We start from the raw sequence: 16180 nt of genomic DNA, 5'->3' as shown, positions 1-16180 counted from the left end.
GCCTTGGACATGTGCGTGTGGAGTTATTTTCACTGGTGCACCCACAGCCATGGGAGACCTTGAAAACTCTTGCTTCTTTAATCTGGTTAAATCTTCCTCTAAGGATGAACATAATGTAGTTTATTGAACACACATTTTGTAAGATTTACAAAAATATATGTTTGTAGTTTTGCCTCTGCGCACCACCACTGTGGATTTTAAATCAAATAAGATGTGAGTCAAGTGCACACTTGGAACTTTAATTTGAGGGGTTTTACAAACTTTTTGAATTACAACATTTTACATTACTTTGGTTTCAACTACAGATATTTTCTAATAGTCAGAGGATCAAAACTAATTGGGAAAACTAACATAATTTGAAATGTAACAAATGTTTTTCATACTTGGTTGAATCCTTTTGCACTCGGTGACTGCCTGATGTCTAGAGTCCATGGACATCACCAAATGCTCTGCCAGGCCACCTTCAGCTGCTGGACGTCTGTGGGAGGAAGCCAGAGTGAACCCACGCAGACAGTCCCCCGGCCAGATGGTGGATTTGACCTCAAAGCCTTCTTGCTGTGAGGCAGCAGTGTGAACTACGGTGCCACTAAGCTGCCCGCTTTTAAAAGGTGTTCAAAGAAATTTTCAACAAATAACTTCATCCGGGTCCACCTAAACTGTTCTGTGTGATGTCAGCTCTCCCATGCTTTGGATGCAGCCATCCCAAACTTTCAGTGTTTTTTGTTTTATTGTGGATAAATGATTTGTGTGCATGTGTGAATGTCAGCCCAGCTTTGCTTTGAGGCATGATGGAAAACTAACAGACCTCTGATTCATCTGTCACCAAACTGCAGCGGCTTTAATCAGGAAGTCTCACAAAGCAAAACCTGTGCTGGTGAGGACAGTAATCCTGAAATGGGTCAAATTCAGTCCACATGTAAAAGAACGTGAACAGGTGACTATTTGCATAAGAACTTGACGCAGTCTCTTCTGTGTTTGTTTCTTCTGCTGCAGAGCTGTGATGTGTCACAGGAGGACCAACTTTCCACTTTGTTCTGCCAAAGCTGCTCAGCTGAGGAAGGGAAGAGAAAATCCAGCTACTGGCCTGAACATGAAAGACTTTCTCTTACTTCTTTTTTTCCTTTGCTTTAGAACGTGACAGCGCTCAAGCCTGCGGCTGAAGCCTTGTGGATGTTTTACTGGGAAAGATGAGTGTGTCAGTCTGGGCTAAAGCAGCAGAAACTTCACACACTTCAAACTGTAGTTAACTTTTGCTCACAATCTTTCATTTGTCTCCAGGTTAACAGGAGACACTGAGGTTCACAACACAAACAAATTGAAGTTGCAGACACACACACACAAAATGCTCAAAGAGGCACAAAAGAGCCATAGAAACACCAAAAGTGAGAACAAAGACATAAAATTACCACAAAGAGCCATCAAAAAAGATGAAGGACTGTAAAGATGATAGATGATACCAAAGTGAAGTGCTGGTGCAAAAAGACTCAAATGGACCATTGAGGAACACAAAGCACACATGACAAAGTAATGCAAATTAAACAATAAACTGCAAACAAATATGACAATGAGTACAAAAGACCCACAAAAGGACTAAAATGTGCCGCACAGGGACACTGTGTCAAAAACCAGAATACAAAGTGATGCACAGTGAGTATGAACACATGTTAAATGACCACAAAAAGATGCAAATTGAGAGACAAAGCAAGTAGATTTGTTTGAAGCAGATGCAAATATGAGGAAGGTGGGATTATATAAAGAGCTTTGAGAAACACGAAAGACTTCAGAACAAGAGTGAGTCATATCAGCTGTGTGAGTGTTGTCTGAAAGGACGGATAATGAAAAGGAAAAAGTCTCCTTCACTCTCCTCCTCTTACTCCAGTACCCCCGAAGAACTGAGGTTGTCTTTAATTTGTTTCTGTGTGGCTCCGATGTCAGATTTGGGTCAGCTGGAAAGCCTCGAACAGTTTGAGACCTCTGAGAGCTGCTCCTGCTGCCACCTGCTGGACGACACAGGTATCACACCTGAATTTATTTCACCGGCAAACCTAGTAGAACCAGATCAGCTTTGCCCCTTTGTTTTGATGATATTTTTGAGTTTCTTGTTCTGTTCCCTTTTTTAAGTATGTCTGTAACAAAAAGCCATCTGAAATTGCCAAAGGCGAAAAAAACCCCAGATTTAAGATTTTAAATTGAAGAAAAATATAATAAGAGATTGCTGCAACGCTTCATAGGCTGTTTTACACATTTAATTTATATTTCTGATGCGCGGCAGCTGTGTTTCTTGAATAGGCTGATTAATCTTTCCTCTGCAAAGTAAATTAGACAAAAACCCCGGTGCATGATGAATCAAGTCTCAGTTTAAGGACCTCGTAATTTACTTGTTGAGTATAACGTCTCAGTTCTTCTCTTTGATTAAATCCAAGCCTTGAGACTGGCTGACTCACTGCAGAGATACATTAAACCCTTTAAATTCTAAAGAGAGAGAGAAAGAGAAAGAGAGAACAGACATTTTTGCACAATTTTTAGCTGAGATAAATTAAAAATCAAGAAATTTAAATATATACAGTTTTTATGTCTTTTCTTACGTAAGCACAGTGTAATAGTGATCTACATTTCCCACATTTTTCATTTTATTAAAAAAAATTAAATATAAACTATTCATAAGTAACGTTATAATAAAGGGCACTGTGAGGGAAATAAATTCATAATAAATATTTAACAAATAAAGATCAAAACAGAATATGAAAAAAGTAATAAGTACGAAACGCACGAACGGAACTATGTCATGAAGAACGTTTCCACCCGGTCTGTACACACTGTGACACAAAGCACTTCCTCCATGCGTAGTTTTCGGTGAAATGAACTCAGTTACGTGTTTTTAAGAGCTTTAACGCCAAAGTCTTTTATTGTAATAACGTGGCAGTGGGCTGTTGTGTTGTGTCCAGAATGGCGGCGGACGTGTCCAAACACTAGTGTGTAACACACCGAGAGTTTCCCTTCATTTGTAGCAGGTAGGAAGGTCGGCTTTAACAGCACGCGACACGATAACATTCACTACACAGCGATGATCGATGAACGTGGAGCTACAGACCCCAGCGCCAAACTCTAAAAAAAATCCCTAAAACTCGTGTTTAGAGCTAAAACATGAATAATGGGGGGGTTTTGGAAGTGTTTTAATTTTTACAAAGTTGGATTAGGCAATTTATTAAACATCGGCTGTGTTCTCATGTGCGTATGTATGTAGCAAATAAAGAAAGCTGTAGATAATATACATTTGCTATTGAGTCTTGTTGTAGAGACTGAATTGTAAACAGTTTTACTTTGGTGTTTCAGAAAGAAAAGGTTTAGGATATATTTAAAAAAAAAAAAAAAAAACTTTGTATTTTCCCCAGTGAAGCTACACACAGACTGATAACACTGTGGTGTAGGAGCACTGTTATTGCTGCATAATTTAGAAGAATATTCACAATTATCTGTGAGTGGGAGAAACTGTTCCCACAAGTCTCCTTCCACATGAATAAACATGGGCACATTCAGACCACTGTGGAACTGCTGGTTATTACACAGTTGTAGAAAAGCAGCTCTGTATTAGATTATAAAACCGATGAGTTGCAGGCACAGGTGGATCCCAGGACTTGCAGGGTTTTAACCACTGACAGGAAGTGAAAGACAAAGTTGCTGGATTTGCTGATCAGAGTTCTGTGTCTTTTTAATTATTCCATCTCATTAGGAACTCATCAGGAGCTTCCATGGAGGGTTTGGAGGAGAAGCTCAAAGTTCTGTCCATCGCTAGGCGGTCCTGTCCGGAGGAACCCACCTACCTGCTGGATGTTGCCTTGCAGCCGAGTGGCCTTCTGGCGGTGTCCTGCTCCAACTTCACCATCCACCTGCACAACAAGGACACTTTGAAGCAAGTGGGAGAGTATCAAGGCCACAACGGGCGGCTCTGCGGGGTCACGTTTGGCCACACCTCCTCTGACCTCCTGTACTCCGGTTCTGCTGACGGGACGGTCCGCGTGTGGGACGTCCGCCACCCCGGGACGGAGGCAGCCCAGAAGTTTAAAAGCGATCCAGCGCACTGTTACTGCAGCTTCGACCTGAGCTGCAGTGACATGCTCCTGTGTGCCGGCACTGAGCAAGTGGACAGCGAGGACAGCTTCCTCATTTTCTGGGATTCTAGGAAACCGGCAGGTGGGCTTCTTGGGGTATACTCTGAGTCGCACAGCGATGACATCACACAGGTGCGCTTCCATCCCCGGGATAAGGACCGCCTAGCTTCGGGCTCCACAGATGGCCTCGTTAATGTTTTCGACCTCAGCCGGGGGGCGGAGGAGGATGCGCTGCTCGCCACCTGCAACAGCGACTCATCAGCGAGCTCAGTGTGCTGGTCCGGGGCCAACTACACCCAGCTGCTGTGCCTCAGCCACGATGAGGGGCTGCACCTGTGGGATTTGGGCCAGCTGGATACAGATGAGCCTCTCACCATCTTCAGCACCTCCGACGCTCGCAGCCAGACTCTACTGGCTGACGGGCGAGGCGTGGACTACCTGGTGGGGGGGCGGTGGCTAGAGGACACCCAAAAGCTGCTGGTGGTCGGCGGGAAGAACAACGGAGACCTCCACCTGATGGAGTGTGACGCCAGGGGTCTTCATCTGCTCAGGAGCCTAGAGGGTGGCCACGCCTCCACGGTGCGCTGCTTCCTGTGGGATGCAGCAGGGGAGGCGTTGTTCACCGGGGGGGAGGATGCGCAGCTTTTGCTGTGGAAACCGGGTGGAGAGGAGCTCACACCAGGGAAAAGGGAGTCTATAAAGAGCGAGTCAGCTCTAAGACTCAAATCCAGACCTCATAAAAAACACGGCTACCACAGAGAAAAGAAGACGGCGTAGCAGAGGAACAAAGTGAACGATGACCTGACTGAAGCAGCCCCGTGTCCTACAATTTAAAGCAGCTCAGCTGCTGAGGACGATGTCAGTAAGCAGATGAAATGGTGTTCATCTTTGCCTCAGCTGTTGATAGATTCTGTTGTTTTTACTGCGCAGTTCTGTTTACAAGCAAAACATATTCTTGTGTGTCATAGCAGCCTGAATGTGGACCTTTCCAGTATTTACAAAGAAACCAGCTTGCAGGAAAATTGTGACCAGGTGACTTTGAAAGGCAAATTGTATTTTAGTCTTTGATAAAGATCTGGTGGCCCCAGCTAACAAACAGGGCAAGTATTTTAATATGAAGAGAGCTGTGTGTGTTTAATAAAAACTTTGGCATGCCGTGTGACTGCACCACAACAATCAGTCTTTATAGTTATTATATTTGTAGCACGCAGGACTGTAGCATTTCTCTAGAAGCACATCACCAGCCACCATCTTCAGAGCTTTGTGTGTCTGGACAGCCTTAGTTCTCCTTGGGCTGGACATTTTCCACTGACTGGTTTAGTGATTTATGTTCATTGAATCATAAAAGCAGCTTTTCATGTCTGTATTCTCACATTCATCTGTCCTGTGCCCTATGTGCTTGATTGCATCTGATGTTTTCCAAAGAGTGACACAAAGCAGACGAGGAGATGTCACTAGTCAATTAACCAAAAATGACTAGAATTTAAAACTAGCTCCAGTGTCAGCTCCTGATATGGTACTCTTGAGGACAGAGGACCCTCCCACCTGCTGTTTAAAATTTTCGTTTGACTTAAAAGAAGAGGAGTTAAAACAGCTTGTTTGAGACAGATGAGAGAAATAAGCATTATTCTAACACTGGAATCATGCAAAGCTACTTAAGCAAAGTCGAGTATAAAAATCTGGAGCTGGAAATGAGCAGGAAGTGTCCAGTTTCTGTAAAAAATAAAGCATCAGATTTTCAGCTGTTTTTGATTAATTTTGCTGTATCGCAATCATTGGTTGGGCAATACAGGACTTTTTATGATTTCTCAGCTTTGAAATGTTGATGTGGGTATTTTTTTTTACATGGATCAAATGAACAATCAATGAATTTAAAAAAGAAGTAATAATCCGCAACCCTGCTTGGCATATTCTCACATTTACTACTACTAATAAACAGCATATCCCTGCCAGTCTACTGACACTGAGCATTGACATGATTGAGTCTCTGGTTGATCAAACCTACAATGAGAGCTATTTAGGCCTACCCCCCAGTAAGGTCAGAAATGAGCAGAATAACTACAAGAAAAATAAACTGTAGTAAAGTTGCCCAGATTATCTTCCAACACCATTGTGGCACATATTTAAGGGTTTCCATGGCAGAATACTGGTAAAAAAGTGGCACAGATGTGGCGCAGTCAATAGTAAATAAGATCCACCATGTGCAGGAATACGTCTCCAAACACAAGGATTCATCTCCAGGACAAGGACATCTTAAAAACAGCAAACTGTTTGTTATAAGTGAGGTTTAATTACTCTGGTATTGTAAAGTTCCCCGATGACTGGTTTCCACTAAGTACAATGAAACAGACTATGCATTAAATCTTGTTACACTGTATAGTATGACATACTGACAGCTTCCTCCTATATCCATTTTTACACTTTCTATCTTCTAGTTGCAATGATTCCTTCAGCTGGCCAGCTGTTATTACTGGATTACTTCCTGAAAGTCACCCGAGCTGCCCGGCACAGTGTGATCACGCTGAGACTGCAGCTATCCTTCTCAAATGGCAGCAAGTGGAATAACTAGACTGACAGTGCAAGTGTCTGTGTGTGTGTTTAATTCTAGCCAGTGGAGTCATGCGGTGAATCTCATTCACATTAGCGATCATTGCGGTGACTCAGGCTTCATCTTTGCATTCTTTTAACCATTCATTACTCTATGAATTTTTTGCAGTGTGTAAACATCGGCTGAGTCATTACATTCTATTAGTAAATACAGACAAACAAAACAAAGACAAGTCTTTTTGGAGTCTCACTCTGGAAGCTAAATGATATTTACATGTAAAAGGAAAGAAAAAGCTGACTGAAATGCTGGACCTTATATAGGCTCAGTATAAACGAATGCCCAATGAACTGAAACAACATTTTGAAGACGACTGGGTAAAATTCCTCTACAATGATGTGAAAGACTGATAAAGTCATTAAAGCCATAAAGAGCTATTTCTGTTAACATTGGTTCTACGAGCTACTCAGTCACAGGTTTTTCCAACGACTGCAAAGCCCCATGAAAACTGACTTCTTCACATCTGTATATACAGTGGGGCAAAAAAGTATTTAGTCAGCCACCGATTGTGCAAGTTCCCCCACTTAAAATGATGACAGAGGTCAGTAATTTGCACCAGAGGTACACTTCAACTGTGAGAGACAGAATGTGAAAAAAAAATCCATGAATTCACATGGTAGGATTTGTAAAGAATTTATTTGTAAATCAGGGTGGAAAATAAGTATTTGGTCAATAACAAAAATACAACTCAATACTTTGTAACATAACCTTTGTTGGCAATAACAGAGGTCAAACGTTTACTATAGGTCTTTACCAGGTTTGCACACACAGTAGCTGGTATTTTGGCCCATTCCTCCATGCAGATCTTCTCAAGAGCAGTGATGTTTTGGGGCTGTCGCCGAGCAACACGGACTTTCAACTCCCACCACAGATTTTCTATGGGGGTGAGGTCTGGAGACTGGCTAGGCCACTCCAGGACTTTCAAATGCTTCTTACGGAGCCACTCCTTTGTTGCCCGGGCGGTATGTTTTGGATCATTGTCATGTTGGAAGACCCAGCCTCGTTTCATCTTCAAAGTTCTCACTGATGGAAGGAGGTTTTGGCTCAAAATCTCACGATACTTGGCCCCATTCATTCTGTCCTTAACACGGATCAGTCGTCCTGTCCCCTTGGCAGAAAAACAGCCCCATAGCATGATGTTTCCACCCCCATGCTTCACAGTAGGTATGGTGTTCTTGGGATGCAACTCAGTATTCGTCTTCCTCCAAACACGACGAGTTGAGTTTATACCAAAAAGTTCTACTTTGGTTTCATCTGACCACATGACATTCTCCCAATCCTCTGCTGTATCATCCATGTGCTCTCTGGCAAACTTCAGACGGGCCTGGACATGCACTGGCTTCAGCAGCGGAACACGTCTGGCACTGCGGGATTTGATTCCCTGCCGTTGTAGTGTGTTACTGATGGTGACCTTTGTTACTTTGGTCCCAGCTCTCTGCAGGTCATTCACCAGGTCCCCCCGTGTGGTTCTGGGATCTTTGCTCACCGTTCTCATGATCATTTTGACCCCACGGGATGAGATCTTGCGTGGAGCCCCAGATCGAGGGAGATTATCAGTGGTCTTGTATGTCTTCCATTTTCTGATGATTGCTCCCACAGTTGATTTTTTCACACCAAGCTGCTTGCCTATTGTAGATTCACTCTTCCCAGTCTGGTGCAGGTCTACAATTCTTTTCCTGGTGTCCTTTGAAAGCTCTTTGGTCTTGGCCATGGCGGAGTTTGGAGTCTGACTGGTTGAGGCTGTGGACAGGTGTCTTTTATACAGATGATGAGGTCAAACAGGTGCCATTCATACAGGTAACGAGTGGGGGACAGAAAAGCTTCTTACAGAAGATGTTACAGGTCTGTGAGAGCCAGGGATTTTCCTTGTTTGAGGTGACCAAATACTTATTTTCCACCCTGATTTACGAATAAATTCTTTACAAATCCTACCATGTGAATTCATGGATTTTTTTTTCACATTCTGTCTCTCACAGTTGAAGTGTACCTCTGGTGCAAATTACTGACCTCTGTCATCATTTTAAGTGGGGGAACTTGCACAATCGGTGGCTGACTAAATACTTTTTTGCCCCTCTGTATATAATTGCACAGAAAAGAGGAAACTTAAACTGCAGATATTACTGAAAGACAGTGATGGAGCCACACAGTTTTCATAGAGTGACCACAATGAGACCATTACTGAGAATGGGGTGATGGAGAAACATCATCTTTTCTTTTAAATATCCGTTTATATTCTTGATAAGTCACTGTATGCCTAACTGCTCATTTTTTGTTCACTCACATGCTTATTTGTTCACTCATATGATAACCGAATTTATATGACCCCTGACTGCTTAAAAAACATAATGAAGAACTATTTCTAAAGTCATTCTTTTAAAATTGTTGATAAAGTCCATGATTCCTAATTTAGCAGTGTAGATGTGATGCTAAGTTTGCTACAAATTAGGTTTTACTACTAAAACGTGTTGATTTGGGAAATACAGCTGTAGAGAAATGGTTCCTCTAAGTTGTGTGAATGTAATTTTACTTCAGTAAGTATGAACAAGGCCTCTAACAGGCTTCATTGTTACAGTGGCAAAACCAAAGTGTGGTTTCGCTGGTCAATATGATGCAGTTTTGCTATTTCTGTCCTTAGTGACAACGGTGAGAAAACACTTGACTAGAGATTCTGCTGAGAATGCTCGCTGCCTAAGACAAACCAAATCTTGTGGAGTTCTGAATGAAACAAAAAAAATAAAAAAAATAAATCACAACCAACATTACACTCACCAAAGATACTCCTTGAAAACTATGAAACACCAGGGTGACTAAAAAATGCCAAAGGACTAGAAGAGACAAAACAAAACAGCAAACTCAAAGAGATGCAGCTAGAAGGATGAAAATGATGAGGAAGCAGATGAAAAAAAAATCAGGAATAAGTCGCAGGAATCTCTCTGTGGCTACATAAAATGAGGAAAAATGACACTAAAATTACGACTTAAAAAGCAAAGCAACCACAGACACAGAAAACAGCTATAGAAAAACACTATGGGGTATGAAGTTTTTTTTTATTTTGTATGAAATGTGCGAAACCTTTATACACGGCCTACTGCCTTATAATTGTCCAAGCCAGTAATCAGCACGTTAGATAAAACTACCCCTGGACACAGTGCGTTAATACTAATAATTATTGCTACTTACACGTTAATGCACCAGTAATTCAAATACATAAGATATAGCTAGGCCTATGTAACACTTCAGTTGACACGTTTCCAGTATAGTGACTAATATGAATTATATGGTATATTGTTTTTTTTAATAAAAAATTATTTGTATAATTTGCTGTAAAGTTGGAGCAGAAACTATTTGCAAATGTGTTATTTTAAAAACCTAGCAAGCGAGAGAAAACCAATACGTGAGCGAGTAAAGGAAACACCCATGCATGCCCTAGCATTAGCTATATAGCGCATTCACAGACCTATATATCAGTTATGTAACTCTCGCTGTTGTGTTCCTCTCTAATTTCGGTTCTAGAGTTGAAATGCACTCGTCTTTCACACAGCACCGCCTCGGCTGTGAGGAGGTCTTCAAAACACTTATAAATGTGCAATAAACGATTGGGCAGAACGAGCGTTAAAATACGGATACATAGAAGCGAGGTGCAGGGCCGGGCCTCGGACAGGTTTAGCCTCATTCCAGCACGCTGCCTGGTGAAGCCTCCACACATACACACTGTACTTCGCTCTCTGCCTCGATCTTTTTCCTTGTCCCTTCTCCTCTACCTAACCGACGGATTCGGAGCCTCGTTTCTCCGTGTTGTGATTGACAGTTCTGGCTGTCCAATCACAATTGCGGACATCGCTCCCTGCAGCCAATCAGCTTTGTACGTGGTTCAGATGCTCGTCCAGCATGCTAAGCTGTGTCTCTGTTATGTGTGCCATGGTCTCAACCCAGCAGTGTTGACAATAGGGTGAAAGGAAACAGCCCCGGATCATAGACGAGCAAAGAAAACACCAAAATCCAGGGTTTTTGGGGAAGACGAGCGAGTGAATCAATAACAGGAATGTAAATGCGTTAACGTAATCGTTTGTGTGTATCGTAGGTGTATTTTGTAATTAATGGGAGTTTGAGGATTATTCAGTTGGAAGGAAGGCTACTCGTGGGTTTGGCTGTTTCAGGCCAAAGATTTTCCTGCTGCTCCGCCGCTGCTGGGGAAAGGCTGTTCTTACCGAACTGGAGGTAGCCTAACTAATAGCCCGATAGCTTTCCAAACATAGGATAACTCCTCGCCGCCGTCTCCGTTGCGAACCGCAGAGGATCAAGGTAAAGTACTACGATTGGAGGGCTACCAGCCACTTGGTCGGCTGCAGCTTGTCGGGCTCGGGTCGGGACTCGGGACGGTGTGTGTCTCCCAGCCTGGTCACTCTGTCAGTCTGTGAGCGCTAGCTAACGGTAGCAGCATTAGCACTGCCCCGTATTTACATCTGGGATGATGGGTGATCGCCCGAGCCCGCCCAGGTAACTCTATCTTATTAGCACACATTGGCTTTGATATAATCGCAGGTTTCATTCTTTTAATCAGCTTCTTGTGTTTCCTTTGACTGGTGGCGGGTCTTAAGCTAAGGCTACATGTTCAACTTGAGCTAACCCGCGATAACCGTTGCACTAACGTTAGCTAGCTACCAAAAATATAATTTTCTAAAGTAAAGCTTCAAAGCTTTGAAATGAAAGCCGCTTTATCTTCATGGATATACTATGTTAGAGCTTTATGTGTTCCTTGGAGACGACTATCTAGCGTTCAATGCGGCTTTGTAACGGTTAGTCAGGATGCTAACACTGCTAGCTAGTTAACGCTAGTGAGGCTATCGCGCTGTCAAGTTTTGAATGCTGCGCTGCCTCCTCCTCCTCCTCCTGCTGCTGCTGTCGCTGCCAGGCCCGATTTGCCCAAGCTAACGCCAGCTCTCCCGAACGGCTTCATTTTTAACCTTAGAGTTGATGGCCTACTTTGCTGCTCTAGCTGATAACAGCAGCAAATATGTGACATCAGATTGCACTGTACAGGAACTGGGGTTTATTGAGTTATTTGCTATATGCAGCGGCCCACGGGCTGGTTCGCTCAAAGTAAATGCTGCTGTTTAATCCTCGTGAGTTGAAAAAGCCCCATGAACCCAGCCTGAGACAAGTTTAGCTTTCCTGTCAAGTGAAGCCAACTGTCAAACGGTGTGGCGATAATCCTACATGAACTTTGGCTGTGCACTAAGAGGCTGTTTCTGACAGGCTCGTACCTCTAAACTTGTCATCTTATATTTTCTTGCACAGACTACCATTGTTTCTACATGTTGAGTAATGTGTATAGAACCGTTAGGAGGGAGAGAGAGATCATCACCACTAATAACAATGTAGTGACATTGTAGATGAGAGGTGGGAGCATGGTGATGAGTGGAATGCATCGGGCTAACTTTAAAGTATTATCATACTACTCCTACTTTTGCTTTTATTTTGCCTAGTCTCTACATCCCCAGCCATTTACGGGAGGCCAGGTGTGGCCTTTCCTATACGCATATTTGCACTGTCTGTGTTTTAGGAGGGTTTACTCCTGTTCTGTGTCACATCTGGCTCACCTTTAAGGTTCTAGAGTTTAACCATGTTGTTAACAGGTCCAACCTTAACTCAGATAACTTAACATCCAAAGTCTTCTGTGTTTATGACAAGGCTGGTACATTAACTGCCTCCTCCTTATCAGCTCTGTGTGGTTTTGTGTGTGTGTGTGTGTGTTTGAAAGTTGCTGAGTTCATTTGTACTTAGATGTGTGAACAGCGCAATTCACCCATGAATGAATCACACCAATTAGACGGGCTGTCAGGTTGCAGCATTCAGCTGATAGTAGCAACAGGAGACTTTCGGAAGTATGAGGATTCAGTACAGTAAGCCAGGGATTCATACTGGTATTGTTAGTTCAATTTGTTAGCAATTTTTATTGGATGGATATGTAAAATAGCCTGTCTTCTTTATGTTGCTGTGACATGCATGATACTTGCATGACTCTGGTTTTTGGGAGGCAATAAAAGCTGCAAAGCAGGATGAATTATTGGATTTAAGGGCATATCGTGTGTTTAACTTACACAAAGGACTGTTTGATATCGACTGCTTATATGTCGAACTGCACCATATATTTTCAGTTTTGTTGACTGATAAGATGACATTTACTGCTGGCAGTAAATATTGAAAAACACTTAAAAATTTTTTTTACTTATTATAATGAACACTTATGTTTTCCTTAGCAAAAAAAGTAGAATAAATAACAATAAAAGCACGGTAAATAAAACAGTCTGTGCATTTATAGATTTCTTTTGGTATGGATGCGCTGAAAAAATAATTTAATTAACAACCAAAAAGTGTCTTTGAGGATCTTTTTTCTGAAGCAAGTTATTATCAGAGTCATGTTATTGAGTGTTGGCCAGCCGAACCAAGACAGCTGTTGTTGTTGCATAAGGCTTTATTTATTTATGACTTTATTTATTTTTTATTTTCTACTACTTCAGTGACATTTAATAAGCCGAATGTACTTCTAACAATGTAGATACTGATTTTGCAGGCCTATATCAAGGAAATGTTTTTATTATTATTTTTATTTCCATGAAATAAAAAGAAAAGCAGTTGGGCTGTACCAAAATATGACTCTTGTTGTATTATGAAAACTTTTTAAATATTGGACACTGCAACCCTGTGAAAAACTAAGTACACAGCACAATCAATAGCTTGTGCAACCATTTAGCAGCAGTATGTTGAATAAATAGTTTTCCGTATGCCTTTATAAGTCTCTCACATCCCTTTGTGGGAATTTTTGTCCACTCTTCTTTAGAACGTTGCTTCAGTTCATTGAAGATTGTGAACATTTGTTAATGCATACCTCTCTGTGATCAGGGTATGGTCTGCAATACCTTGATTCTGTTCTTATTCAGCTATAGTGTTGTAGATTTTCATGGTGTGCTTTGGACCATTACCCTGTTGCATGACCCAGTTTGGGTAAGCTTTAGCTGTCACACAGATGGCCTCATGTTTGACTACAGAATACTAGTTCATGGTGGACCAGTTCAGATCCTGTGGCTGCAAGACAAGCTCAAATCATCACCCCTCTACCACCGTGCTTGACAGTTAGAATAAGGCACACAGCTGATATGCTGCGTTTGGTTTTCTCCAACCATCGTGCTGTGCTTTATGGCTAAACATCTCCACTCTGATCTCATCTGTCTAAAGGACGTTGTTTAAGAAGTTTTGTGGTTTGTTTTGATGCAACTCTACAAACCTGAGCCATGCTGTCTCGTTTTTCTTAGAGAAAAGAGGTTTTCTCCCGGCAACACTTTGAAACAAGCCATATTTGTTGAGTATCTTTTTTTTAAAAAAAATTGTACCTTCATGAACTTTAATATTTAACATGCTAATTTAGGCCTGTAGAGTCTAAAATGTAGAGACATCCACCCCATTGCTAGCACACACCCAAATCCTCAAGACCAGCAAACTGCTCAAACTTCTGCTTTTATTGAGTTGCTCACACTTGCTAATGATCAACAACCAACTGCATTTGATCAGCAGCATGTAGCTATTCTTAATTCCTTAGAAAGCAGTAAGTGTATACTTAGTTTTTTATAGGACTGCATAGTATGTTTCAAGCTGGTATTCCTCTCATCCACAGCACTGCATTCCTGTACATATTTGCGTGTGCATTTTTGTTCCCTTACTCCAGCTCCTTTCTTTCGGCCTTGCCATTGCCTGTTTGTTGACTTCCTGTCGTACAGCAGCTCCCTCCCTCCTCTTCCTCCTTCCCTCCCTCCTCTTCCTCCCTCCCCCCCTCCTCGTCCTCCCTTTTGGTTGGTCTCCCTGTTGCTTGCTATGCACCCCTCCTCTCTCCTTCCTCCTTGTTCTTTAATCCCACCCTCACCAAGCCAGTTTGGATGTCATCTGTTCTCTTATGTAAGAGGCATGGGAGGAGAATGGCTTTGGTGCTTGGGTGCCATACGCCCGACCAGGCGGCATAGTCTTGCTCTCCCTCGTGTGTTGTGTAGTGTTGTCGCCATTAGCTGCTTAGTGAGAGAGAACGATTGAACGTGAGCACTGATGGTTGTACACAGGGATTCCAGTGGTCCTATCCACAGGTAAGAAAAGTAGTGTGGCTGTACAGTTTTTAGATTGTTCCGAATGTGACTAATCGCAATTTTGTCACTTTCAGTGGTGCTGCAGTGGAAAAGCACCAATTTGTACTGTTTACTTTTACCATTTGTGATGTAGCAGGTAGAAATTGAAATTAAGTCTTTGCCTTGTTTCTTTTTTATTTTATTTTATTTTTTGGAGCTGAATGATGCTCTTTGTCATCATAGCAGAGATTAAAACTTGTATTGCCTGAAATCATGAACACAAAGAGCTGGAAAGTCTCTCCATAATATTATGGTGGAATCTTGGAGCTGATATGGACCACCCTTGCCCACGCCAAAACCCCCCCAAAACAGAGCAAGAATATTAAAATGTAATATTATATATTACTAGTAAAGCGCTGTACAAATACAGGCCATTTACCATTTGCCATTATAAAAGACAGCTGGAAGTGCTGATTTAACCATTTATAAGAGTAAAACTTGATTATCTAAGAGGTGTCAAAGAGTACGTACGTCAGAGCAAGTCCACTTTCAGACATTAGCCGGGGATTATCGCTGAGTGCAGGTGATTTTTAGACGCCTCAGCCTTGCTTTGTCTGGTATCTGTAAGGCTCTGTACCCACAGCAACAGCACAGAGAACAAGTTGCAAGGTGTCAATTTGCAAGGGTTTTTGTTATGTTTATACTGTAGGGTACGTCAGCCTTGTGATAAAGCCGACATACTTTTTAGGCTCACATTTGAATAGTTTTGAAAGGCAAAACTATGGCAGGAAATCTTTCAACAGAGAAAAAACAAACAAACCAAGTCTCTATCGTGTGTTGTCCTCAACCATAGTATTTTTTTTAAGCAGAATTTTAAGTTTGTTAGCTGCCAGGATGACTGATGCTAACCAACCACAGGAGAGATCAGTGTTTAGCTGGAGGTATTTTCCAAGACCGGTGACGGTGCTGATGCCAAACAGAAGGCATTCACACAGCTGGATCATTAACTGCTGAGTGACAATGACAGATGACTCTCTTGTCATATAATTGGTGTTGTCATTTGTGAATCTGTGTCTGCAGGGAGCTGTGGTAATTTAACAGAAAGTATCCTGTTTGGCATACAGTCATGACTTACATGACTGTACGCCAAACATTGTGTGTTGTACATTGAATTGTTACTCGCTACCATTTTTGATACCAAGAAGAAAAAGATTTCTCTCTTTCTCTCTCTCTCTCTCTCATATATATATATATATATATATATATATATATATATATATATATATATATATATATATATATAATTAGGGGTGGGGTAAAAAATCGATACTGTGTAGTATCGTGATATTTTGTTT

The 16180-nt window shown here is 41.9% G+C and overlaps 2 protein-coding genes across 4 annotated transcripts in view; both read left to right on the top strand.

Annotated features, from left to right (window-relative positions):
• The first annotated feature begins 2799 nt into the window (after nt 1-2799).
• Nucleotides 2800-5285, top strand: wdr89 (WD repeat domain 89). The gene is made up of 2 exons (XM_085143190.1): nt 2800-3011; nt 3731-5285. The coding sequence occupies exon 2, from the start codon at nt 3750-3752 to the stop codon at nt 4884-4886; it is 1137 nt and encodes a 378-aa protein (XP_084999316.1). The 5' UTR covers nt 2800-3011; nt 3731-3749; the 3' UTR covers nt 4887-5285.
• Nucleotides 5286-10648: 5363 nt separating this feature from the next.
• Nucleotides 10649-16180, top strand: part of ppp2r5eb (protein phosphatase 2, regulatory subunit B', epsilon isoform b) — a 53031-nt gene continuing 47499 nt past the window's right edge. Inside the window, exon 1 of one of the 3 annotated variants that reach the window (XM_085143187.1) lies at nt 10649-11016. Coding sequence is in view for 2 of the 3 variants with exons in the window: in XM_085143185.1 (XP_084999311.1) it covers nt 14809-14846 (38 nt within the window). In the remaining variant the exon portion in view is untranslated. Of the gene's footprint in view, nt 11212-11691; nt 14847-16180 lie in introns of those variants that run through there. The other 2 variants (XM_085143186.1, XM_085143185.1) reach the window with 2 other exon arrangements.

The sequence above is a fragment of the Neolamprologus multifasciatus genome, chromosome 19 (genome assembly GCF_963576455.1).
Source record: "Neolamprologus multifasciatus chromosome 19, fNeoMul1.2, whole genome shotgun sequence".
Classification (NCBI taxonomy): domain Eukaryota; kingdom Metazoa; phylum Chordata; class Actinopteri; order Cichliformes; family Cichlidae; genus Neolamprologus; species Neolamprologus multifasciatus.
Note: the sequence above shows the minus strand (reverse complement) of the source record. Positions and strands in the feature narration are given on the sequence as shown.